The sequence below is a fragment of the Ammospiza nelsoni genome, chromosome 1 (assembly GCF_027579445.1).
Source record: "Ammospiza nelsoni isolate bAmmNel1 chromosome 1, bAmmNel1.pri, whole genome shotgun sequence".
In the NCBI taxonomy this organism is placed as follows: Eukaryota; Metazoa; Chordata; class Aves; order Passeriformes; family Passerellidae; genus Ammospiza; species Ammospiza nelsoni.
This window is the reverse complement of record NC_080633.1, coordinates 146,184,381-146,210,365: the sequence shown is the minus strand read 5'-3', so window position 1 is coordinate 146,210,365 and position 25,985 is coordinate 146,184,381. Positions and strand designations below refer to the sequence as shown.

The 25,985-nt window shown below is 36.5% G+C and overlaps 1 protein-coding gene across 1 annotated transcript in view; it reads left to right on the top strand.

Moving 5' to 3' along the window:
• LOC132083060 (dynein axonemal assembly factor 11-like) overlaps positions 1-25,985 on the top strand; it is a 232,404-nt gene that overhangs the window by 12,016 nt on the left and 194,403 nt on the right. The window contains exons 5-13 of the mRNA XM_059487586.1: positions 7,053-7,220; positions 9,226-9,303; positions 11,112-11,284; positions 12,260-12,459; positions 13,548-13,739; positions 16,450-16,527; positions 19,093-19,158; positions 20,802-20,871; positions 21,705-21,800. Coding sequence (XP_059343569.1) covers positions 7,053-7,220; positions 9,226-9,303; positions 11,112-11,284; positions 12,260-12,459; positions 13,548-13,739; positions 16,450-16,527; positions 19,093-19,158; positions 20,802-20,871; positions 21,705-21,800 — 1,121 coding nt within the window. The remainder of the gene's footprint in view (positions 1-7,052; positions 7,221-9,225; positions 9,304-11,111; positions 11,285-12,259; positions 12,460-13,547; positions 13,740-16,449; positions 16,528-19,092; positions 19,159-20,801; positions 20,872-21,704; positions 21,801-25,985) is intronic.

Below are 25,985 nucleotides of genomic sequence, written 5' to 3'. Positions count from 1 at the left end.
TCTGGGGTTGGAGCACCTTACATGATTGTATATATGGATAAAGTCAAGACATGTTCAGAAAACTTCTGTATTAATAATGCTATAAATGCTAGCATTGTAATAATAATGCTATAAAGCTTATTTTTGTCATTACATAGAAATACATATTGTGTTGTTTTACACATGTAACAAATAAAATTGTAATATATTGAACTGAATGGTAAATTGAATTTCTTCATGACAGTCATGCCAGAGGTGACTTTTTCTTCTCTTCTCCAATGTCCTGTTTGTAATATGGTTCTTTATATTATCTCTGGCATGTATATTGCTTCATGCTAGGATTTCAGGCTTGTGCTGCTGAAAACTCTTGGTACATAATTTAAAAAGGAAAAAAAACCAACAACTGTGTGAAAATCAAGAACACAGCAAATAACATACTTCAGCACCCAGCTTTGCCCTGTGTGTGCCAGACCACCAGGTGAGGACCAGTGTGTTGCAAACATGCTCCAAAGTGCTGCTTACTGTCTTCTTGAATAATTTAGCCCTGAGTCACAAAAAACCCTGTTCTTCACAAGACAAAATCAAACACATTCTGAGAGCTTTTCAGTCACTGGTGTACAGAGAATTCTACTTTTGTGCTCATCACAAGTGAGAAGTTACCTGCTTGGAGAAGAAGTCCTGCAGCTGAACTAGATTTGTCAAACAGGACCTATGTATGTACTGATTAAAACAAACTGTGGCTTAACTCAGGACATTGAGGTGCAAGGGTTTGGAGTGAAGGTGAGCTGGGGAGAAGGGACAAATAAAAGGAAGGTGGATTTAGACTTGTCATTATGTCTCTCTATCCTACTCTGTTTAATTGGCAAAATGTTAAATTAATTTCCCCAAATTTAATAAATTTTGCCCATGATGGTAATTGTTGTGTGATGTCTCTGCCCTTATCTCAATCCATGAGCTTCTTATCATATTTTCTTCCCATCTTCTGTTGAGGCTGGGAAGTGAGAAAAAAAAAGCTGGTGGGCATCTGGCATTCTGCCAAGTCAACCCACTCATCAAGTCAACTCACTTATTTGGTAATTTCATTAATTGCAGATTTTATATTCCTTTCTCCAGAATTATCATCCAGGATACCTGAAAAAAGGAAGAACACTTTCACACCTTGATTTTAGCTTAACCAAATAACATAGGCATTTAAATGTAGTTCAATGTAAACACAGGGTTTAAAATACTGTACGCAGTGAAAACAAGATTTTTTCCTTGCTTGAAATTAAAACTTTGATTGTGAATTCTGCTCCCAAGTGCAAAAAAAAAATATTACTAGCAAATAATTATTATTTGATGAGGCCTGCATTTTGACATAAATATGTAGGTAGGAGGATTAGTGGTCTTTCTTTAATGTCTGTGATTCTGTGCAGGGGCCCTGGGCCACATCGAACCATCTGTGTAAACCTCGCTGTCGTCTGAGTGGAGTTGTTACTTATCCAGTCAGATAGGCCAGGACAAATACTATGGAAAAAAAAGTGCGTAAACTACTCCTGCTTCTTTGTGTCTCGTCATCTCCACAAATCTCAGGAGCCTTAACTCAATGGCACCTCCATATTCCTCAACATAAATAGAAACCAGCAGAGTGGCTGTGGGGAGCTGCATTTACATCAGAGGTAAACAGCTGAATAAATGAATTTGATCATTGTGAAAATTCCTACAGCCTTATTTAAATTTATAGGTGAATTTCCTGTTAGTAGAAGATGACTCTTCAGTTTGATTAGACCTTTAGGTTAATAAAGGCAGGTAGGAAATACAGAATGACTTTCCTGATGCCACCACTTTGATCTGATGCCAGTTGTGATCCAGAATTGAACAGGCTGGGCTGGAAAGTGGTGGAGTCACCATGCCTGGAAAAATCTGGAAGAGGTGTAGCCCTGGCACTGGGGGACATAGTTTAGGGGTGTGAAAAATGCATATTTTATGACTGGCTTTTTGTAAATATTAAAATGAATATTATATGTGTTGTGTTAGAAAGTGTGAAAAATGCATGCATTTTATGATTTGCTTTTCGCAAATATTAAAATGAATATTATATGTGTTGTGTTAGAAAGTAATGCTGTATTAATTCTCTTAAGTAGTGTGTAAAATATAGTTTTAAGTTATAAAAAATGTTAAATTAGAAACTATGCTATGTAAGATACTTTTTTTAAAAGTATCTTTTTTAAAGAAAGGGCTTGCAGTGAAATAGCAGCCACAAGACACCTAAATTTTACAGAGAAAAAATAATTTATTGCCCCATTATCAGAAAAAATGAACTTCTTCCTGCCTCAAAGGTGCTGTTAGGATTCAGAGGAAGAAGTTGACCATGACCAGACAGAATCTTGTATTTGAATAGAATTTATGCATCATGTATGAAGTGTATAAATATGCAACAGGCTGTTGTTTTTAAGGGTTAATGCTTTGTTAAAAGGGGTCCTTTTTCGGGCTTGTGCTGCCCAGAAAAAGGTACCCAGACATCCGTAACTCTTTGGTTCTATTGTCTCATATTGTCCTAATTCAAATTATTATTACTCTAATTGTATTACTATTTTTACAACCATTTTATTACTATTAAACTTTTAAATTTAAAAAAGCCCAAGTGATTGGCGCTTTTCACAATGACTTGGCAGTGTCAGATTAACGGGTGGATTTAGTGATCTTACACGTCTTTTCCAACCTAAACTGTTCTACGATGCTAAAATTGTACAGGACTGTGAATCACTGGAACAGGCTGCTTTCACAAACAAAGGAAAACAAGCTTTCTGCCCAAAATGTGTGAGGCAAACTAGTTGACGGATACGCAGGAGGAGGACAGAAGTGTCACGCAAAGGACGAGACGCGAGATTTACGCCCGAGGAAAAGAACTCCCTGATCTCGGCCTGCCGAGGGAGGGCAGGGCCGGGATCCGCCTCAGCGCCGCCGCCCGGGGCCGTTGCTGTGGCAGCGCTGAGGCGCGGCCGGCAATGGCGGCGGTGCCTGAGGGCGGCCATGGTGCGCAGTGAGTGTCGGAGAGCGCCGCTTCCCTCCCCTCCCCGGGCCCTGCCCTCCTCCCCAGGACGGGCCCCGCGCCCTGCGCCCCTCCTTCGTGTCCGAGAAGGACACAAAGCTGGGGAAGGGGCTGGAGCACAGGTGTGATGAGGAGCTGAGCTGTGGATGCTCAGCCTGGAGGTCAGGGGAGACCTCATGGCTCCCTACAACTCCCTGAAAGGAGGCTGTGGCCAGGGGGCTGCCGCCCTCTTCCCCCGTGTGACAGGATAAGAGATGGCCTCAAGTTGTGCCAGGGGAGGTCTAGCTTAGATGTTGGGAAAAATTTGTTCTCAAGCACTGGAACAGGCTGAGTGGGGAGCTGGTGGAGTCAGTAAGCCTGGAGTTATTTAAAACTCACATAGATGTGACATTTAGGGACATGGTTTCGTGGTGGATTTGGCAGTGTTGGGTTGTACTAGATGATCTTAAAGGTGTTTTCCAATCTAAACAGTTCTCTGGGTCGCATTCCCTCTCACCACAGTTGCCTCCCTTCCCCACCATCCCCACAGTCCCCTACTCTCCTGCCTCCCTTGGATAATTGTCAGATTTTCCTCCTCCCTGGCCATAACCCCCATTTTATCTCACCATGTGAAGCACAGGGGTTCCTTGTATCCCAGAGCAGCCCTGAGAGGGCCAGCAGTGGGGACTGGGGTGGCCCTGCTGGGGACCCCTCCTTGGATAGGATGGCATCTGTCAGATGTGGAAAAACCCCAAATAGAGATAAAACACTCTATACTGTTACTTATGAATTGGTCATCTTTTACAGATACAGCAGTATGACCCAAAAGACTGAGTGCTCACACCTTTTACCCATGAAAAAGGAGTTCCCTTCCTCTGTGATTTTTCTTGTAATCTGTTTTGATGGTATATTATCACTGGACTGCCAGTCCCATGCTGGGCTGACACGGTGCTTTGGACAGGAGCTCCTTCTCCCTGCAGGAAGCTGGCAGCTGCCCTCCTGGAGCAGGCACCGCCTGAAGGAGAATGACTTTATCTCCTGAACAGCACAGCATGAATTTGAGTCTAAAAGTTATGGTTGCATACTTCACTTTTCTGAAATGCAGCTTCCCCCACCATCTCCTGCTACACCTGCAGCTGTCCATCTGCTTATTCATTAAATTTCTTTAATGTTATCCTTCATTTCTGCTTTGTTTTTTGAGTAAAACATGCAATTTTTGGAAGCCCAGGCTGTAGAACTTCAATTGAACTTCAAGATCTCGGCTTGATTGATGCCATCCCTCATTTCCTCCTGTGTTCATGGGAACCTGGGAGTAGCTGTGATCTCTCAGGTCACTGCTCCAGTCCCTATTACTGCACACACCACCAAAAAATATGATTAATGAACTTTTTAGTGAGTTCAGAGTGTTTTTCAATGTCCTGGAGATGCTGTTATTTAAAATTTTATGTAATATTTGTTTTCTCTTGCAAGCTTGTTTCCCTCATTCCTCTTCAGTGAACTAGATCTTACACAAAATGTCAAATATTCAGGCAGTTCCCTACAACAAAATGTCAAATTAGGTTTCTAAATCTTCACTCTGGTTTCTCTTGTGAAGACTGTCTCTGCTTTGCAACTCATCTGTTAATGAAAGTGGACATTTTTGCAGAATGGCTGCAAAAATAATTTCAGTTTTCATCAGCAAATGGAAATTGGGCTGTAATTAAGCTTTCAGGAATAGTTTGTATGACTTCTTTTTGCATAAAGGGTATAGAGTATAATACTGCCACCAGGTGAAAAACACTTATCACTTGTTTTTAAAATTTTAAAAGTTTTATAGTAATAAAATGGTTATAAAAATAGTAATATAATTAGAGGAATAAAAAATTGGACAATCAGGATTTAGGACAATACGAGACAACAGAAACAAAGAGTTAGGGACTGTCTGGGTACCTTTTTCTGGGCAAAATAAACCCGAGAAAGGACACACATTAACAGAGGATTAACCCTTAAAAACAACAGCCTGTTGCATATTCATACACCTCATACAGGATGCATAAATTCCATTCAAACAAAGGATTCTTTCTGGTCAGTGTCAACTTCTTCCTCTTAATCTTAACAGAGTCTTCATAGCTGAGTGAGGCAGGAAGAAGTTCATTTCTTCTGATAATGGGGCAATAAATTCTCTTTCTCTTAAAGATTTAGGGGTCCTCCTGTGGCTGCTATCTCTGTGCAAGTTCTGTCTTTAAGAAAAGTATCTTACACAGCATAGTTTCTATTTTAACATTTTGTTATAACCTAAAACAATATTTAACACATTATTTAAGAAAATTAATACAGCATTACTTTCTAACATAACACATATAATGTTCATTTTAATATTTGAGAAAAGCCAATCATAAAATACACATTTTTCACACCACAAGTGTGTATATATGCACATTGGGGAGTATTTTTTTCCTGCTTAAAATGACCTGGTAATAGAGGCACTGAAAAATCTGCAGCCACACATTAGTAAGCAGACTTTTTTTTCTTTCAATTTCCATCAGATTTGCCAGGTAACTTAATAGAAATGTTGGTGTCTTTTCATATTTACTGTGAAGACTGAAGTATTTAGTCATGATTATTGACTTTTTTTTTCTCTTTTCTCTGTTACTTTAATCAAGTTCAAGTGGAAGGGAAGATGATTGTTCAGATGCAATAAACCTGCTCAATGTGGTTAGAAGAGACAAAGACACCTTTCCCAAAATGATTTATGTGCAGATAGGTTCCCCCTTCAACCAATATCTGTATCTCCACATTTAATTCTGTAAATTTATTCTGTCAGGTGAAACTCTTTTGAGCCGAAGGGAGATTTAAGCCTGGACATTTATAAATAATATAAATGCAACCAGTTTCACCCTTTCCTGAATTCTGCAGATAGAGGAGCTGTACAGACACATGAGAGTTTGGGCTGTATTGGTACATAGTTTGCTGGTCCATGGGAATGTGTGCAGCCACTCCAGGACCTCTAATAAAGCTGGATGATTTCACAAAACCTCCCTGAGACAAAGAAATAAAGAGTACTTTTAATTAATGCATGGTAGAAAATTTGTTTTCACAGATCGTTATATATTTTTTCTTTTTACTTGCTGTTCTTCAGATCCTTTTTGTAAGGCTTTTTTGTCTTTTTTTTCAGCATTAAAAATAATGAAAATACCTGTGCTAACTTGATAAAACCCTGTGGTGTTCCTCAGGACTTCACTATAGCCCAGTGCTTGTCAAGGAGAGGAAGATGCTGGCACTTTTTGGTGCTGGAAACAAAGTTCTGTTATCTAGCTCAGGAGTGAGCACTGGTTCTTGTAAGATTTCTTTACCTTCATGATACACAGCCTTTTCACTGTTTGACAGACTGCCTGGCATTAAATATTACAACATGATAACTGAACCCAGGGCTCTGGTGCTTTTCAGCCACTGAAACTCCTCTGCTGGCTCTGATGAGCTGGTAGTGCCTAAGAAGTACCAGGTATACATTTCATTCTAACATAAACATTTATAAACATGAGTTAGCTATGGAATAAAAAATATCTGCCCACTTTCAGCATTTATCCTGCTTATTTCTGTGCACCCTGTGCTGCTGCAAGAATATGATGACACACTGTGGTTTGCTTCCCCCCCACCCCCTGCTGCTGGCTGGGATGTGAACATCTGGCATCTGGAAATAAAACAGCATAAAACACTCCACTACTTGTCTACATGAATCAATCTGCAACCCAAGCTATGCTGAAAATAGTGGCTGCTGGGTTAATTTCTGCAAGGGTTGTATGACATTCTTATGGAAGACTCAGCAGTTTTCAAATGGATCTTTCCAAATGTTCCAGGTGACGTGATTGTGTTTCACAAAAGATGTTTACTGTGGCAGAGTGGGTCAAAGCTATCTAGTACTTGATATCTTGGTATCATTTCTGTCAGATTTTATTTTTGTTGTCATTCCTACTGGGCTATTTGGTATGGTGGAACAAAATATTTTAATGATTTTATAATTTGCTCATAAGTCAGATGGCAGAAAATGATTAAAGGGAAATATGACATCCAATGTTTCTTTCAGTCACTGAAGATCTCGTTAGAAGACGTGCAGAGCATAACAACTGTGAAATTTTTTCACTGGAAGAAATCTCTTTGCATCAGCAGGAAATAGAAAAGCTAGAGCATCTTGACAAATGGTGTCGAGATTTAAAAATTCTCTATCTTCAAAATAACCTAATTCCAAAAATTGGTAAGTCTGTTGTCAGTATGGTTCTTTTAAAATGTATTCACATGCATAATTTTGAAATCAGAAAAAAAAAAAAATCCTGCTATACTTAAGGGAATGTGCTCCTATCAAGAGTTCCTTTCCTGGTTTCTTTGTTGAATTTATAAGAAGGTCAGAAATTTTTAAGGGAAATTTAAAATTAAAAATACACTACTGAGATACAAGTCACTAGAATATGAGTATGAAACACCTTTCATGGATTTAAATTTCAAAAGTCAGGATATAGTTTAAATATCCCATCTTGTGGCAGAGAGTCAAAGAGTTTACCATATACCATGGGCTGTGATACCACAGAATTAGCTCTTTCAGGCTCTTTTCAAAATTTCATTTTCATGCAAATCATATTTTTTGTTAACATTGAAATAATTTTTATTCAGATAAAATACTTCCTTGTGTGCTTGAACCAAACTTTCTGCAACAAAGCCTTAATGGTCTTCCTGCACCACAGAACAAGATATAATTTCATACCTTGGTTTTTTTCCATATTGGAAGATGTGGCATCAAGCCTTGGGCTGGAAAAGCTTAGATTCTACACATATTGTCTAGATGAACAATGAAAAGTTGGAAGTGGTCAGAAATATGTTAGAATATCTCTTAGAAGTTCCTCAAGAGGAAAACAAAAATCCTAAGGTTTTAGGAGGAAGTTCTGTGCTCAGAAATTGTAGGCAAATCCTTTAAGTTTTCTCAAGGGACTCATCAGGAAATTCCATCTCTAAAGTGAGAGATTTAGAATTTTCTAAAGTGGAGGAATCTTTTCCCAGAGAAAACCAGTTTTTAAAACTGCTTTGTGCTTCTTTGCCCCATCAAAAGAAGGACTAAAATAAGTTTGTCTTCTCTCTGTTAATGAGTTCTTAATAAGGCACAAGATGTAATGTTGTGGTTTTTCTGTCAACACTCAGGCCTCCTTCAGGTTAGCACAGGATACCACATTCAGACTGTTCCTTTTTGAACACAAAATTTTTTCAGCAGTTTCATTTTTGAGACTAGAAGTTTTTTTGTTACCATAATCTAACTGTAGGAGTTGAAAGAGTATGCAACTTGCTGATTCACATATTCTCGTATAACATGACAGCTTTCTGAGGTAATACTTTAATAACAAATGCAAAATAAAAAACAACCCCAAATCAAAAAACAACCAAAACAAGCCGCACCAAGCCCTCCCCACACTATAGTGGTGACCAAAATAATTGTCAACAGGGGCTGTGTTGCAAAGTATTGAAGCTGAAGAGTTTTTCTTCCCACTGGATACCAGCAACTCCTTTCAGAGGACAGTTCCAAGCACTCTTCTGAATATCACAGAGAAATGGTTTATATTGGCTCTGTTGGGCTGTGTCTTTTCTCTTCTTAAAGCAACCCTTGATGCAGCTCTCAAGATCAGCCTTGCCTCATGAGCAGGCAGGGGCTTCTCAGGCATCTCCTGTGAGTTTGAGTGGTGCCACTGCCTTCCACACAGCTCTCACATCTTACAGAGATACAGAAATGTTCATTTCATTACAGAAATATTGCAAAAACAAACATCCAAACTAAGCTGCACAAGTTCTTGCTGAGAAATTGATGTCATTGTTCGTTTGTGAGATAGGTAGAAAATACTTCTCTAAGTTCTTAGTAAACTGTGGTAGGATTCATGTCACTGAATTTGTAGATATCTCAAATTTCCCAAGATGGAATGTATCACTATGCTTTTTCAGCCATTCCTCTTGAATTAGATATGTGTGTTTTATGGATTTGTGGTAAAAATGTGTTTATTACTTTCCTTGTTTCTTTTTTGCCTTTTTATTTTGTTTTTTTCAGAAAACTTTTTTGTTTTGTCTTTTTATTAACATTAAAATAGTAATGTCCAGTAATGTGGTACATATTCTGATTTGTCCTTTGCTGTTTTTCTGCTTCACTGTTGCTTTAAGGTAAGCAGGTGAAATCATCATACTTTCCAGTGCTGAAAACTGAAATAATCATCTATGTTTTGTTACAGAAAATGTGAGCAAACTAAAGAAGCTGGAATATTTGAATGTAGCTTTGAACAACATTGAAAGAATTGAAAATCTGGAAGGTCAGATTTTGAAAAAAAGCCATTTTGCCTTTTCATATTAAAACAATGAATTTGTGACTTGGTGTAAAAGAGGGTGGAAGCCATTAAGTGTGCCCACCTGTGGGGGTATTTTGTGGATGTGTAGAGGATCCTTGGGTGCAGGGTTTCAGTAAGTTCTTCTTTAGAGCAAGCATTTCCTACTGCTGAATTTTTCTCTTTGAACTTTCCTAAATGTCTCTGGGTCACGTTTCATCTTCAGGAATCAAATGTCACACACAAGAAGGTTCTGTGCTCAGCACAGGTTGCATTGAGGTTCTGAGTTTTTCTAAAAGAGGTTTTTACAGGATTTTTTTCTCTTTCATTGCTTGAAATCCTGTCAGTTTTATCTCTGTTTAATCCTTTATCCTGTCACTTTTGCACATTTCATGTGCAAAATATGGCACTTTCCAAGATTAAAATCTAAGACTTGGAGCAACCCATAAACACATTCCATATTACTTGAATAATTTATGGCTTGATTGTTTTCTGTTTCTCAGTTCTGATTAGGCCAGTTGCTGAATCTTTAATATATCCACCTTGACAAAGGAACAGTTGAAAAAAACCAAAACAAACAAACTGGTTGGTTGGTTATTTGTATGTGTGTGTGTTTTGGTTTTGGTTTGTTTTTTCTTTTGTTGGTTTAGTTGGGTACTTGGTTGGTTTACTTTGTTTTTAAGTCTGCAAGCTGATTCAAGGGGATGGCTTAAATAAGAAACAAGCGAATAGACTAAACACAAATTTGAAAATAGTGAAGAAGTAGGTAGTGTAGTACATATTTGGGAATTTGCTGAGAAAGTTGCATTTCTTTACGTGCCACTAAATTTTAAGCTCAGCTATCAGGCTGTATTATTTATTACTGTGATTTGTCATTTACTTAGGAGTTACAACCTTTGGGATTGGCCCTTGCATAAATTTGGGTTCTTTAAATCCCCTAATAAATTGTTCCATGTTGTTTACTCTCGTACAGCCCAACTGTGCATAAAACTTAGCAGATAGACCAGGAAAGGAAAGTGATTACAGTGATGTGAATCAAAGTTGAGCTTACTCTCAGCTAAAGTTTTTACTCTTAGAGTCACGTTTATGATTCATGGACACATTATGATAACAGGAAAGGCTAATAAATTTAAAAATCAGATTTTCCAGAGCATCTTGTTATCTAATTTATAGTTTCTGTTTGTAATGAATTGTTTTAGTACAAACACTTTCTCACCAGTTTTTGCAATTTAACCAATGATAAAGTGTTTACAATGACAGCTGAGTCCACAGAGTGGAAAATATAACTTGCAGTGAGTTTTTGGGAAGTTTTATCTTTGTAATTGAATAATATTACCAGAGATTAACCATACTCAGAACTGAAACTCATAATTGATTCTGCTGTCTTTAAGCAATTGGATTGGATTTTAGCCATATGATTGAGACTTAGCTGAGAAGGGGTATCATGGCAATCAGACTCTTAAAAAGGAAATCCAGCTTATCTGAAAATTAAATATTTAGTAGCTCATCCATGAATGTCCACAAAGTTTTGATACTGATAAAGCCAATAATGTTATGGTATTTTGTATTTTATTGAGTTTGTTTTATTCCTGTAAATATTGTAAGCTCATATACTTTAGCTGTGAGTCACTCTCACTCAGAAAGAGTCTTGGAAAAGATGAGTTCTGATAGAATGAAATCAGTTTACAGAACACAAATGGAGACAGTTTTATATCCAGCTGTGTCCACGTGTGTGTATGTATATCATGTGTACAGTTATGTTATGGACAAATTGAATTAAGGCTTCTTTCAAACAGGCTGTGAAGAATTGAAGAAACTTGACCTGACAGCAAATTTCATTGGTGAACTCTCCAGCATTGAATCCCTAAAATGCAATATTCATCTGAAGGAGTTGTTTCTAATGGGTAACCCATGTACTGAATTTGAAGGTTATAGACAATTTGTAGTGGCAACTCTTCAGCAATTAAAAGTAAGATTTTAAAACTTAAATCCAAATAAAACATGAGTGATGTTGACTGAACATACTTGGCCTAAACAAAAAAAACCCTGTACTTGGAAAGCTAATAGACTTTTTCTTAATGTTCACAGGAAATTAATTCTATTCCAAAGAAGAAATGACTACAATAAATAATATAATAATAATTGGTTCCATTCTGATGGAACCACAATTATTCATTAACTTTTCTGTCATCTTTATTGGAGATTCTTAAAAAGTTTTTCAGGTTTTTTTTTTTTTCAAATAAATGTGTTTTACAGTTCTGGCAGTTTTTCCTCATGGTTGTTATATACAATGTATTTTTAAATTATCAGCATGATTGCAGAGAGTTAGTGGGTTGTTGGTACCATTTCAGCAATATGTACTAAATCTGAGTGTGAGACAGAAAAAAATACAAATTGGTGTAAAACTGCACTACATGGCATTGGCTGGAATTAGACACCGAGATTGTGGTTTTATGCTGTGACTGAGCTGATGTAAGGATTTCCTGCCAATGAAGCAGTCTCAGGCCTGAAAGATGTTCTCACAATTTTCCTCGGAGAACCACAGGCACTGCTTAACTTATTAAGAGTAGATTCAACTTTGTCAGTTGGCAGCAAGCTTAGACATCAAAAGAAATCATTTTGGGTTGAATCAAAATCAGACAAAGACCAGAAATGGCTGAAGGGAGTCTCTACTGTATAGTCTAGTAAGACTAATTAAAATTCCTGGAAAATGCTAAAAGCAGATCTTAGAAACACAAAACCATTTTCAGATCTGAATAGAAAGTAATTGTTAATTCTTTGTAATAAAGTATAATCACATAGTGCTTTTGATATGTGAAAGATGCATTTCTAATTATAGACGGAACTTAATTATCCAAATTAAACTACAATTGAATAGATTTATTGATTTGAATATATTTATACTTTCTCACATATTTATATTGACTTTTTCTCCTTTGGGAAGTATTTGGATAGTAAAGAAATAGAACGTTCAGAGAGGATTAAAGCTCTTCAAGACTATCCAGAAGTGCAGTGGAAAATCAGAGAACAGGAAGCAGCTTACCTTCTCAAAAGGGCCAGAGAAAAGGAAGAGGCTCAAAGAATGATGCAAGAAAAAAAGGATGAGAAACAGAAACAGATGGACTGTAAGCTTGGATGTGACAGGTAACAGTGAACAACCACAGTTTGTGAGTAAACATTATTCTTTATTTATTCACAAGTTTGGCTTTTTCCATTAAAGAATTTATATAATTCCACTTAAATATTTTTGTTCATCGTTATTGTTGATTCAAGCAGAGTTATTTCTCCTCATGCATGTTACCTCTAATGAAAAAAATAATTAGTTACAAACATAATTTATTATTGAGCTGCAGACACAGTTCAATAGAATTTTTTCTCCCAAAACTCCAACCTAAGTTGTCTGGGTGCCAAAGTAGTGTAATTAATAGTTTCTTTCAGGAGAACAGCTGGAAATTGTTGTTTAAGGTAAAGCAGGGGTTCCAGGGAAAGCAGCTGTTCATCTATAATTGCTTTTGCCTTAGCATCATCTTCAGCATCTGAGGGCTGAAATGGAATATTGCAGGCCTTTGGTGTTGGTTTTCCCATTTCTGCCATTTCATGTCACTGACATTACCTAGGCAGCAGCAGGATTTTTGTCTGGTGTCATCTTCTATTGCACTTGCTGCCCATTTTATTTTTAATCCCGTAGAAACTGTTCCATGAAGCTGCCTGCAGAAATTTGTCCTCGTAGATCACACCTGTATCATAAATTTAGTTGTCTCTCTCTATTGATAGAGATTTATAGAAGCTTACAGCTAGGGAGAAAAAATTATTCAGGGGTTAAGATTGCATTTGAGGAGATGCTCATTGCTACCATATAAATTTCTAATCTAATGGTGGGAATTCTTAAACAACACATGGAATGAAGGTTTTTTCTCACCTGAAAGTTGTGAGGGTATCTGAAAATTCTTTTCTGAAATTAAATCTGTTGAACTATCTCTCAGGGTTTTCAGGGGATTAGGTACAGCTGTACTATCACTTCATAGTCAGGTAAATAAAAAACATTATGTCAAAATGTGCTTTGTTGGTTGACAAAAGAAGCAGAGCAGAGAATGTTCTCCAAATATATAAGATACCAATCTTGATAGGAATTGTACAGTTATTATTGGGTTAAAAAATATTATTGCAGTAATTTATTACCAAGTTACTTTTCCTTCACTTCATTGGGGTAATATTTCAGTGATCTTGTGTAGCCCAGACTCCCCACAGGAAAAACCCAATCGGGCAGAAGCAGATGGAGAGCAAGAAAGATGCAGAACTGTTGAAAATGATGATGATGATGAAGACAGAAAATTTTGGGAGGAGCCTACACCATACACTCCAGAATCTAGATTAGAAACTCACAGGTACATGGAAGAAAAACGGAGAGCTAAAGACAATGCAAGGTACTTCTTTGTTTTAATATCTTGATGAATTGGCGGAGAAATTTTCAGATCTGCAGAGAGAAGGCAGATGATTGCCTGACATTAAATATTACTGAGAACTGACAACTTAAATGCCTGTTGATTGTTAAAATAGGCTTATACAGTCTAAACTAAATATTCAGATTGTTGATTTTGTTTTATTTTCTAAACTTCATTTTGTACTCCTTATTTTATTTTTCCTCAGAGTTTTTAAATACAGTTTTTTTTCAACTTATTTTTCTGCAGTTTAGAAGTTCCACTTTTCTGTCAGCTAACTGTTTTGTGTCGTTCAACATTTAACTTCCTGCTAAAAACATTTATCCATACTGCAGATTGCATTATGTAATGCAGCCCATGCTACAAGTTTGTTGCCCAAGTGGCATTTCAGGCACTTTTTCTATGTAACTGATAAATTTTTTCTCATACTTTATCAAAGATATTTGTCACAAGTCGTAAGATTCTTTTATCTGTGCTATTTGACATGGTGAATCTGAAGTCTGGTCCCTGAAAAGCCTTTAAAATTTCATAAATTTGTTCCTTGTTTTGCTGAACATGCAAAATATATGCAGATACTAGCAAAACCCCCAGTATTTTATTGCTTCTGGCTTATCAGTTCCACAGACATTGTAAACAGTGTCTTGTTGTTTACAGTGTCTTTTTCTTTTTTTTGTTCTCTCTCTCTTCTACTTATATAACATACTTTGTGCTGGAGATTTTTTTAGCTGTTCTTTTTAAGGACTTGCTTTTTAAAATTTTTGTCAAGGCTAAGTATTGAAAAAGTCAGTCCTAGGGAATTCTCCAGGAAATCTGGAAATGGGCATAACTTGTTGTTATTATTAATTCAAGTTCTAGCACTTTCCTGGAAGAACTTCTGTGAAACTCAGTTTCTAACCAGTTTGAGTTTTGCTGTGTTTGGAAATGCCTTGCTCTAGTCAAAAGCAAATGTGTTCCAAATGCTTCCCTCTAAAAATTCAAGGACAGTCCAAACAGTATAATAAAGATATAATATTATAATAAAGATATAATAATTAATTTCTGAATTTTTCTGAATTCCCAATGCATTTGAAAGAGTTAAAAAATCGTTTTATGGGTAATTTGATTTGGTGTTGAGAAAGTTTCACAGCATCGCCGTAAAATGGTTCACATGAATAGACAATTTCATCTGGGAACAGATTGGTAAGAGCTAACAGGTGGTAGGATGTAATTTGTGAGGTGTTTCTGAGAACATCCTTTGAACAGTGGTGGTTCATTCACTTTGCTTTTACGTGTCAAATCTAGGAATTCAGGTGTGGAGACTGGCAGCCCACAAATCCCACACAAAAGCTGATTTATGTTATAGAATAGTGTTTAACACTTGGATAATTGTCTTTCTTAAACAGAAATTGGTTTTATGTAGTTGTTCCAGTAGGTCCATTTAAGTGTTCTTATTTCTTTTTCAAATCCCTTGTATTTATAGACCAAATCTATTTTTATGGGTTTTTTTTCCCCAAGGTGTTCTAAATCTATAATATTTTATATCTATCATTAGTGATTTACCTTTAACATGCTCTTAATCTTGAATTTATCATAAGAAATAGGTTCAGGAACAGAAAAGAAGCAATGCATTGTTGTTGGGCTTTTTTTGAGAAATGTTTTCCCTTTTAATATGGTGACTAATGTGGTCATACCCACTATATTGACCAGCTGAAGAGTGGATTAATGCAATGTGACAGTGCTATATTTTTAAAGAAAACTCCATATTTTTACTTAGGTGTGAGCAGAATTTTCTTTTTCATGTTACTAAGGTTCCTTGCTCTTCCTTCCCATGCTCATAATTTAAACATTTACACAGGAAAATACCAGTATTACAAGTATCAATATATTAATACCACTATTACAAGTCTTAATATTCTTACTGTGATCTACTTTGGGCAGATAAATTTATCATAGCTGGTTTATTGTACTAAATGAAAGTCAGTTTCGTTTAATTGCTCATAGCTGGAAATGGATAGTGAATATTAAAATAACCAATCAGTACATCATCAGTAAATCAGGAATATGTATTGCATTTTTTGAAAGAAGAACACAACCAAAAATGTAATATATGCATAAACAAATAATCTATATGTCTGCCCTTTGGTCCTACTGTATCCTATTGGATGCTGCTTTTAATCTTTTGACCATTAAAATTCCTTTTGCTAGAGCAAAATTAGTGATTGAGGGACAGATGCTGTTTGAAGGCAGGCCAGGCATTTTTTCAGTGGGAGTAATCAAGTGAGCATGAATAAAACTCTTTAGAATTGCTTGCCCATACATCAAACCAGTTATCAGTGGCAACACCTCATGATGAGTTTGACCATTCCTAACTAGGAAAATGTCCCATTTCATACATTTAAGCCATCCATGGTTTTCTTGTGGTATACCAGATAATTTGATATATTTCTGTTTGATAAGGACATAGTGATATGCAGAAGAAGTCACTGTCCATGTAAGTTGTGACATTATAAATTATTTGCTCATCTTTAGATGATGTTCTTAATGTGCAATTGGATTCATCATGCAATCTGTTTTGTTCTGATCTAAATTGTAGCCTTAAATCAAATACAAGCTAATTCTTATGTCTTGCCATCCTCTTCTTTATTTTTGCTACTTTACATAATAATGCAACTTTTTAATGATTAACCATAAACAATTTTTCTTTCTGCTTGTTAAGGGAATCAAAAAAGAGAGAGAAGACTGCTTGGACATTGGTCACTGCAGAAGGAAAAGTTCTGAATGTGAATGTGCCTAAGTATGTAAGGTTAAGAGGTTAAGCAGTCTAATCTCTCTGTAGTTGTTTTGGGCAGCTATTTCAATATATGTGACAATCCAAAAATAAGAGGGCTGAGAAATTCTTGTTGCAGTATTATATTCCTTGGGGAAAAGTGGATTCTGAATTTATATTCTGATGCTGGAAGAAGAATCAGTTGTCATTGCGTTAAGTGTTGAGGATTGTTTAATTTAACAACTTTCTGTTTAAAGATGAACTTGTTTTCTGTAAAATATATAAGATATTTTAGTCTTTTCTGTTCTATAGTAAGGCTCTTTCTTGTAGCATCTTGCTAATAGTGTAAAAAGTTTAACTGTTGACAATAAATGTGTATGACAAGTCACTTTAAATGTGAAAACATACATCCCAGTAATATTTCTGGACAAAATCATCCTGTCCTCTGATGGCAGGTGTAAGGATAATCAGCTTCTGGCAAAGGGCCCTGTGGCCCTGAGTGAGGTCTCCAGCAACAGAGGATGGAGATACAGAGGAGTGTCTTGTGTTTTACCATTGACAAAGGCACTTGGATTTTCAGGTGTTTTGGAATGAGTTTCCAGGGATATCAGCCATTGATTTTACTTGAACCAAACCTTCATTTTCTAAGGGAAAGCAGGGGACTGAGTGCAAATATTTTTTCTTTATAAACAGCTTCCCATAGGGTCTCCTGCAGCAGAGTGGGATGAGAAAGCGGCCACTGACCTCTGCAAAACCAAATTTATGAACATGCTTATCATTAGCATGAATACTGCTTTCTAAATCTTGGAAATTCAGAAATCCTTGCAAATTCAAGAAATTATATGCAGTGCACATTTTCACATTTTTCAGTAGAACAGAGAGAATTAAAGGCAGTGCAAGAGTTTAGTGTCATGTAGAGCCATGTTTAGTCTGTCTATACCAGGAGATACTTTCCATTGTATTGATGTACTTTTTCCAGTAAAAATGTATTGACTAAAAAAAAATATTTGTATCATTTTCTAATCCAAAAAGACAAGCCTAAAATAATTTAAATCTTGTTTTAATAGAAGTTGCTTGTGCCTCTGAAAAGCAGGGACATTTAGACCAAATCTCTGGCTGTCTTTTTTAGAAGAAACAGAGTTCACTGTTAGTAGCATCCCTGTTTGTTTCACCCGAGTTTTCTGAATTTAGTCTGTGGATGTGCCCACGTAAAGCCAGACCAATGACATTTTTTGTCTTGACTTCAACAAGAATGTCACAGCTGTTCAGTGCAATCTGGCAGTGTATTGGAGAGACATAAAGAAAGAGATACAAGTAAGCAGATGGTGTTCTCCAAAGTTTTTGCTTCAATGTGGAAGTCTTATGTCCATAAAAATGTCCAAACGTCTCTGATGTTCTTTTGGAAAGTTAGCAAGAGGAATGGCTGCTTGCTGCTGAGGACAGACTGTTTCTGTACTTCAGTTCTAATTAAGATTCTTCCTGGAAAATTTTATAATTCTGTCCTCTTGTTCACCCTTCAGGTTTTAGTGGATTCTCAAAATCATTGATGCAGTAAGACAGGAAATAAAACTGTTTTGTATTCTTTGCACTTTTCCAATAAAAAATACTTGTAAACTACAACCTGTAAACTTTCTTGCAAATGGACTGTGCCAGAATATAGGAGAGTAAAGAGTGAAAAGCATATCTGGCAAATATTTTTATTGCCGAAAAAATTTATCATCTAATCTGTTAACATTTGGGCATCTTTCCATTACCTGAACCCATCTTATCTAAGTCTTTTAATGTCACTGAAATAGCCCAGATAAATTATATAAAGCAAAATCCCTTCATATAATACTAATAACTAATTTATCAAAAGCTTCTCTTTTGTAGGTAATTTCATTCTTTTTTCCCTCTGCTTTCATGCATGGGAAATATTTGAGCATATGAGCAGAACTTGTAAGTCTAGACTAGATCTCCTTACAGTTGTAATAATAGATGGCATCAATTTATAACTTATAAGATTCATTCCCAATTTTAAGAACACAGCCAACAAATCACAAAAATACAGCTAATACAATCTACAGGCTCATTTTCAGCAAATATAAAGCTTATAGAATCAAGGATATTATGCAGATCATGTTTTACTCTGGAAATACACAGATTTTTATACTTGGGACAAATTAATTACTATGAAAAAAGTGGATGTCTTTTGAACATACAATAAGGTTAGAATTACAAAGATCTGTGTTTTTCATGCATTTTGGAACTGGTTTTTTCTGTGAAGATGTAATAGAGCAGACAGGTTTCACCAGCAGATGTCTCTCGTTCTGCATTGTCAAAATAAGCTTAATTTTAACCGACCTTCAGCAGAGGATTTTTTTCTCTTTCTTGTGGTTTGAGTAGGGAGAACAGAAAATAAATATCAGAATGACCTTGGCTCAAATGCCAGTACTGGAGCAAATGGCAACTGTTTCTAAATTATCACATGACATATTGTCTAAATGGTGTTTGTATTCATCTAAAATTGCTGACATTTGAACTATGCTGTAATGTTTGCTTATTCACTCCAGCAGTATTTATCCTGGAGCTGTTTCTTGTCATTGTCTTTAGGCTTCATTTCTCTCTGAAAGATGATGAAGAAAACAACCAGATCATCTTGGATCTTGCTGTTTACAGGTCAGATCTTTTTTCGCAATAATTTTTGCCACTCATAAGATGTAATAAACAGTTTTTCAATTATACTGCTCTCTGTAATGGGGACTTTTCAAGAAGAAAACAAATAATGTAGTGGATAGTGGAACCAATCTCAAAACCTGGAAGGAAGTAAAGCTGAATAAGCCAAAGGCCCTTCAGACTGTTCTGTTAATCCTGAATGGACGCTGTGTCTAATAATCCTTTTGGGAGCAGATGTTTTTCTGCAGCCCACAGGCAGGTGTCTTCCACACCTGTTCTCTTATACATATGTAAAATCTTTTCCATTCTTCCTTTGCAGATAAGGGCTCTAGGGAGTGGGGTTTTTGCTCATGCTTTGGCCCTAGAAGTGCTTCATTACTGTTCATGTGCTTCTAGTTAAATTCTTCTTCTCCCTGAGACAGACTGAGTAGGGTAGACTTGCCTTATTTTCCTTGATTAGTGAGAAGAGTCCATGGCTCATGCCTATTCTTGAAATGTACTAGAGCATTGCTTGGAAGAAATTTGGTTGAGTCAGGCAAAATCTGACAAGGAGGTAGTACATACACTGCTAAGCATTTCAATGACCTTTTCCATTCTTCAGGAAGGGGCTGGAAACCCAAAAGTTTATCTGTCCATAATAGAAACTAGTTACATAAAACTTGTACTAGTTTTATAGCCCAAAAACATTATTCATGCCAGGTGTGCTTCCCTTGAAAGTCATTAATTTCCCTCAAAAGAGGTTTGCTCTATGTTTCTGACTTACAAGATACAGATCTTTTTCTGGAACCTCAGAAAATCTGTTCAGGTTCAATAAACTGCTGGATGTACTACAGAATCACAGAATCATTTAGGTTGGAAAACACCTTCAAAGTCATTAAGTCCAGCCTTTGACTCATCATGACTTAGCCAACTACCCCACAGCACTAAGTGCCATGTACAGTCATTTCTTGAACACTTTGGGACCCTGGGTAGTCCAGATTTTAATAATCTGTGCTCACCTGTAAGAAATGCAGACTAAAACATTTGAAAAATTCACCTGTTAAGTAATGTTGTAAAAGAAAAGAAATGGGAAATACATGCTTGTGCATTCCCATGAGTCACATCAGGTGTCACATAGGGAAGAGCAGATATAAAACTGGAGCTTTTACAGGCCACAAATTTTGTTTGAAAGATTTAAAATTACTGTGTTTTCTGGGAGTAGAAAGTATATCTGTTCATTGTTTTCCAGCAAGTTCTGTACAAAAAAGGAGAAATTTTTGGGGAATCTGTTATAATTTTAGTAGTAAAACCTTCAGAAGGAAAAGTAGCAAATTATTTTCACAATTTTAAATATCATGTAGATTAATTTCATATTAATGTAGAACACTATACTAAGAGATGAAAGACATTTTTGTTTTCTTCAAGGATTTTGAATTCTTTTAGTTATACAATAGCTGATGTCATGGACTTGATAGAATTTAGACATTATTGTAAGTGACATTCACAAGAAGATCATGGGGTGTTTTCCCCCAGAACTTTAAATCCTAATAGTATTTTGGAGAATTTAATAACTGAAATTTAAGCTTGTGCTTTAGAAACTGTGACATTTTGAAAGAGCTATGTGGTCTATTGTAGATTGATTCATTTATTTCTATTTCATTCTGAAGACATTTGGACACTTCTTTACTTGATGTTGATGTGCAACCAACTTACGTACGAGTACTGGTGAAGGGAAAGGTTTGTGATTTCTTATACATTCATTTTTAAATCAAGAGTTAATGTTTGCCATAGTTATTCAGTGGACTCTGGATCTGACTTCTCTAAGTTACCAATCATTTGCATCTATGCAGAGAGAATGTTCTTTCAATACCAGCATTATTTTGAAACACACATAAACTGTGGAAGTCCTAACCAGAAGATGTACAAAGCCTGAAATAAAATTTCACTTTCCTTCTCTCCTCTCTTCTTATTCTCCCCACACATAGTGTACCATAATTCACTTTAGAAGAGAGCTTCCTAGTTGCCCTAGGCTAGAACTTAGCAATTTCACAATCTGGAATTTATAGCTGACAGAAACCAATGGATGTATATTTTGGAAGGGCATTTAAAATGTCATTCCAGTTTTCTCTCTTCTTGGTGGTTTTAATTTTATCATCATTTTAGAAAAAAAAAATTCCAAGTACTTCCACAGTAAACCAAAATCCCTATTTTTAACTGAGCCAACTGCATAAACAAAACTTGAGAATTGATTTGTGTTGAAATAGACTGGATAATCTTTCTCATTTAATTGCTAATATAAGTCTAGCATCATTTGTAACCTTCTTTAGAAATGCCACTTCAGGAATGGCAGCAGTTCAGGAACATACATCTGACTCTACTTGTAAGCAAAAGGTATTTAGCATAATTTATTAGGTTTAGTAATACCATACATAAAGTGAAAGCATTTACACCTGCAGTGTCCTTAAAGTCAAAGGATGTGATAGTGGTGGCTTTGTATTTGTTTTGTCCATATAAAAGAAAGAAAAAAAATATTTTAGCATTATATACTTTAATTCCATTTTGTTTGGTAGCCTTTTCAGCTTGTGCTCCCTGAGGAAGTGAAGCCAGACAGCAGCTGTGCTAAAAGATCACAAACAACTGGCCATTTAGTTGTCACCATGCCAAAGGTATGTAAAATGGGAGACATCACACAAAGGTCCTTAAATGTAGTGAGTACTTTGGGAATGTCTCTGAGTTACAGGTAACATCTGGCTTGATAAAGATATGCAGTCTTGCCTTTCACATCAGGGCATATTTCCCAAGAAAAGGAACATTGCATAAAGACAATTTAATTGCAGAGCCAAGCCTTAGTATTTAAAATCCCTCTAAAGGAGCATAATGAAAATCAGTATTAATAGAAATTCGTATTTCCTTTACTTTAAATAAGATCAGCTTTTTATGTGCTAAAAGAGATTGTGCAAAACATGCAGTATTATGCAAATGTCTAAGAAGATAGAGTTTTTTAAATAATGAAAATAAACACATACCTACTTCATTTTTCCACTTTTGAAATAAGAAAAAATCAGTTTATCAAAATTTGTGTGACACACATATGTATGAAGGTTACATATTTGTCCAAATAAAGGGATGATGCACTACTGTCATTTCTCATGTGTTTGGAAAAAGACTTGCTTTATGAATGAAGAGATCATTTTCCCTTCATGCTCTGCCTGGCTGGAAAGGATCCCCTGACCAGCTGTACAAACTACTGTGACCATAGAGCAGGAAGGTTGTGGCAGCATGGTGTTTCAACTGAAACTGCTTGGAGCAGACAGGGAGCTGGAAGTTCTGGGGAGGTGGAGTTCCAGAGATGAGAATGGATTGTATGGTGGGGTTCTGGATGCTGAGGGAGAAGTTAATCAACTGCAGCATCTTCTGCTGTTGCCTTGAGAGCATTGGGTTGCTTTTAAGGCCTCTGTAGGACATCTTATACTTCTGGCTTCTGTAATATGGTAATCCTGCCCAGGGATAGTTACAGTAAAAAAACAATCTCTTGGTGCTCTAGCTCTTCTGGACTTTAGGAAATTTCTCTGGTGTATAAGGGCAGGGTATGTGTGTGAGTCCACCAGAGTATATCAAATGCATTTCTTTCTGAAGGAGGAAGCTATTTAGCTGAAATAGCTTCCCCTGCTATATGGGGTTATTTTTTTTCTCTTTGTGCTCTGATTTAATTCTAACACTATGCATCTAGTAGCTCTAACTTTTGTGGCTATTGCCTTCTATGTTCCCTTCTATAATCCAATCCCATACCATCTGTCTGTCCCTATGAGGACAGCCCCTCATGGAATCACAAACTGTCACTCTAGAATCAAACATGCATTTTTGCCAAAAGCTGTAAGAATACTGAAAATTGTACTTACTTGGTTTAGGTTTTCTGAATGTTCAAAATTCACTCAAATGAGAATTTATGTTTCCATAAATTTGTTTGAAAATGAGGCCTTGACACTTGTCATTTTGAATAGTGTAATTTTCAAATGTATATGATTTATTTTTGTTTAATAGTTACTTGTCTTTGCAGTTTTCTGTCCCATACCCTGCTTTTATTACTCATACATCTTGCTAGTCCCTTTGTGGATGATCAATGCCTTAGAAAATGTAAATATTTCCAAGTGTTTCTAGATATCTATTAACTCTGGTGCCTACCCATAAAATCATACCTAAATCAGCAAAATGAATATTCTCTCTTCATACTGTGATTGAGAACTGCCTTTATTCCATTATTAACTTTATATTTAACCTACCTTGATATTTTAGCTACACCTACGTATTTTGCCTAGCCTGAGGCTCTGGAGCATACTTCCTCTCAGAATATGTGATTCTCAGATATTTGTAAAACATGAGGAGAGAGAAGCACTATGGAATAGCTGGGTAGATGTCCTCAGCTTGGACTTGGTTTGGTTAAAACTGCTTGAGTAACTTGGGGATGCATGAATGGAATGCTGCATGTTGTCAGTGGATTCTGGGAAGCAGATTTTCAGAAAAGCACCTGGGAGTCTTGGTTGCCACATAGCTGAACATGTCAAAGAGCACCAGCTGTGTCCTGAGCAGCTTAGGAGCATTGCCAGCAGGTGGAGAGGGCCATCCTCCCCCTTGTTCAGCATTGGTGGGAGACACATGGAGTGCAAGAGAGACATGGACCTGCTGGAGAGAATCCAGCAAAGGGCCACAAGGATGATCAAGGAACTGGGGCACCTCTCCTGTGAGGAAAGGCTGAGAGAGCTGGGACTGTCCAGCCTGGAGGAGAGAAGGCTCGAGGGGATCTCATCAATATACAGAAATACCCTAAAGGAAGGGTGCAAAGAGTCAGAGCCAGGCTCTTTTCAGTGGTGCCCAGTGACAGCCCCAGAGACAGTGGGCACAGACTCTAATGCAGGAGTTCCCTCTGAAGACCAGGAGACTCTGACTGTGAGGGTGACCAGGTGTCTGCACAGGTCACCCAGGGAGGTTGTGAATCCTCCATCCCTGGAGATGTTCTAAAGCCATCTGGACATGGTCCTGGGCAACTGGCTCAAGGGGCTTGAGCAGAGGGCTTGGATTAGATGATCTCCACAGGTCCTTGCCAATCTTCAGCATTCTGTGGTCCTGTGAACTTCATGGATTTACTGACCAAAGATGGATCTGCATTACTTCACTGCAATTGCATGTAAAGGATACTAATCTATTGTTCACTGCTCTTTTTACAGTCACAGAATCTGTTCTCTTTCTCTAGGACTGAAATAGAGTGCTCATTTGAAATTTTTGGGGCATAGTTCCTCTTCAGATGATCTCAAGCCATACAAATTTTATCATTATGATTAATGGGATGTAATATAGGAAGAAAGGTAAATGAAAAATGATTGACAACAGGAAGGCCAATAGATATTTTTCTTGCAGAATATTGTGGCTGATTTTATCAATGCTTGAGAATACTGGTTCAAGATCAGCAACTTAATGGGAATTCCTCTTAGTAAAGTTAATAGGAAGACCAGAATACATTCCATTTCTTTCAGGCTGTATCAGTGACAAGACAAGCTTAATGACTATATTACACTGTATTTTATCCTTTTTGTTTCTAAAAAACAGTTATCAAAATATTTTTTTTGGCAGCTAGATAAATGGCCTAGCACATTCCTTACATAAGTGAAATGTCCACTAATCTAAAAATAGTCTCCTATAATAAGCTTCATGCAATAGTGTCCTAAAAATATCTCTCTCTTCTCAGTAACACAATAGAAATCTATCTGAATTCTAAGTGGTTTTCACTTGTTTTACTGATATTCTGATCAGGTTAATAAACCTTTCACCATTCATCTTCCAGCCTGTTTATAGTTCCCTAGTCTTTAAAAACAAACCCAAAACTTCTTTCCTTGCCTCTCTGATGAACTTGTCACATCACAGATGTTGGACATAGTAAATTCCACATGAACTAAAAGAAAGGAATAATTTTCACATTCATTTCTGGGAACATATTTTTAACCATATTACATGCTACACAACAAATGACCACAGAATGGGTGCCTTTCTAAGGCAGTGTTTACCAACATTTTTTGGAAGGTCATCAAAAGAAACTGAAGGACACAATGTTCAGTGAAATAATATAGTGACACTTTTAAAGTGTAGTGTTTATACTGCAATAATCCTTTGTAAGGAGATTTTACATGAGTAAGGTGTGGACAGTGACTACATTGTACATGCCTTGTGTTCTGGGAAAAATATTTGTGACTTCTTCCAGTTTTGAACCTCTGTGCTTTGGCAGCATCATCTTTGCCGATGATGCAGGCAAATAAAAAACTGGAAGATTCTTTAATAGAATTTGACTAAAATTGACATATTAAATAAATTTTTTCATAAAATGTCATCAGTAGATTACAATATCATTTTAATTGCTGCCTCAGCAAAAGCATCAAACCCCAGTGTTATTAACAAGCAGGTTTTATTTAGGGTTTTGAGACCTTCTGTCATGTTTGAAAACTTTCTTTTTCTTAGTTTAGTGAGTCAGAGAGTAAAATTTGGACTTTTGATCAATTCTTTATTACATTACCAGCCTCAAATGAATGCTGACAGCTTTTTATTGCCTGGGATTTCAAAAGAGATTAGAAATTTAAAGATCAATGAGAGTTAGATTGCTTAATTAATCCAAAAATAGGAGTAGTGTGTATTATGCATGCCAGTTCTATTTGATAGAATTACTTCATATAATTCTTACTTATCCAGGTATGGTAAATGTGGTAATATTTCATTACCATCAAAGGCATGTGGAGACATGTCGCAGACATTTCTCCACAGAAATCCTTTCTTTCAGATTTCTGCGTCTTCGGGAGGCCAGAGGCCCC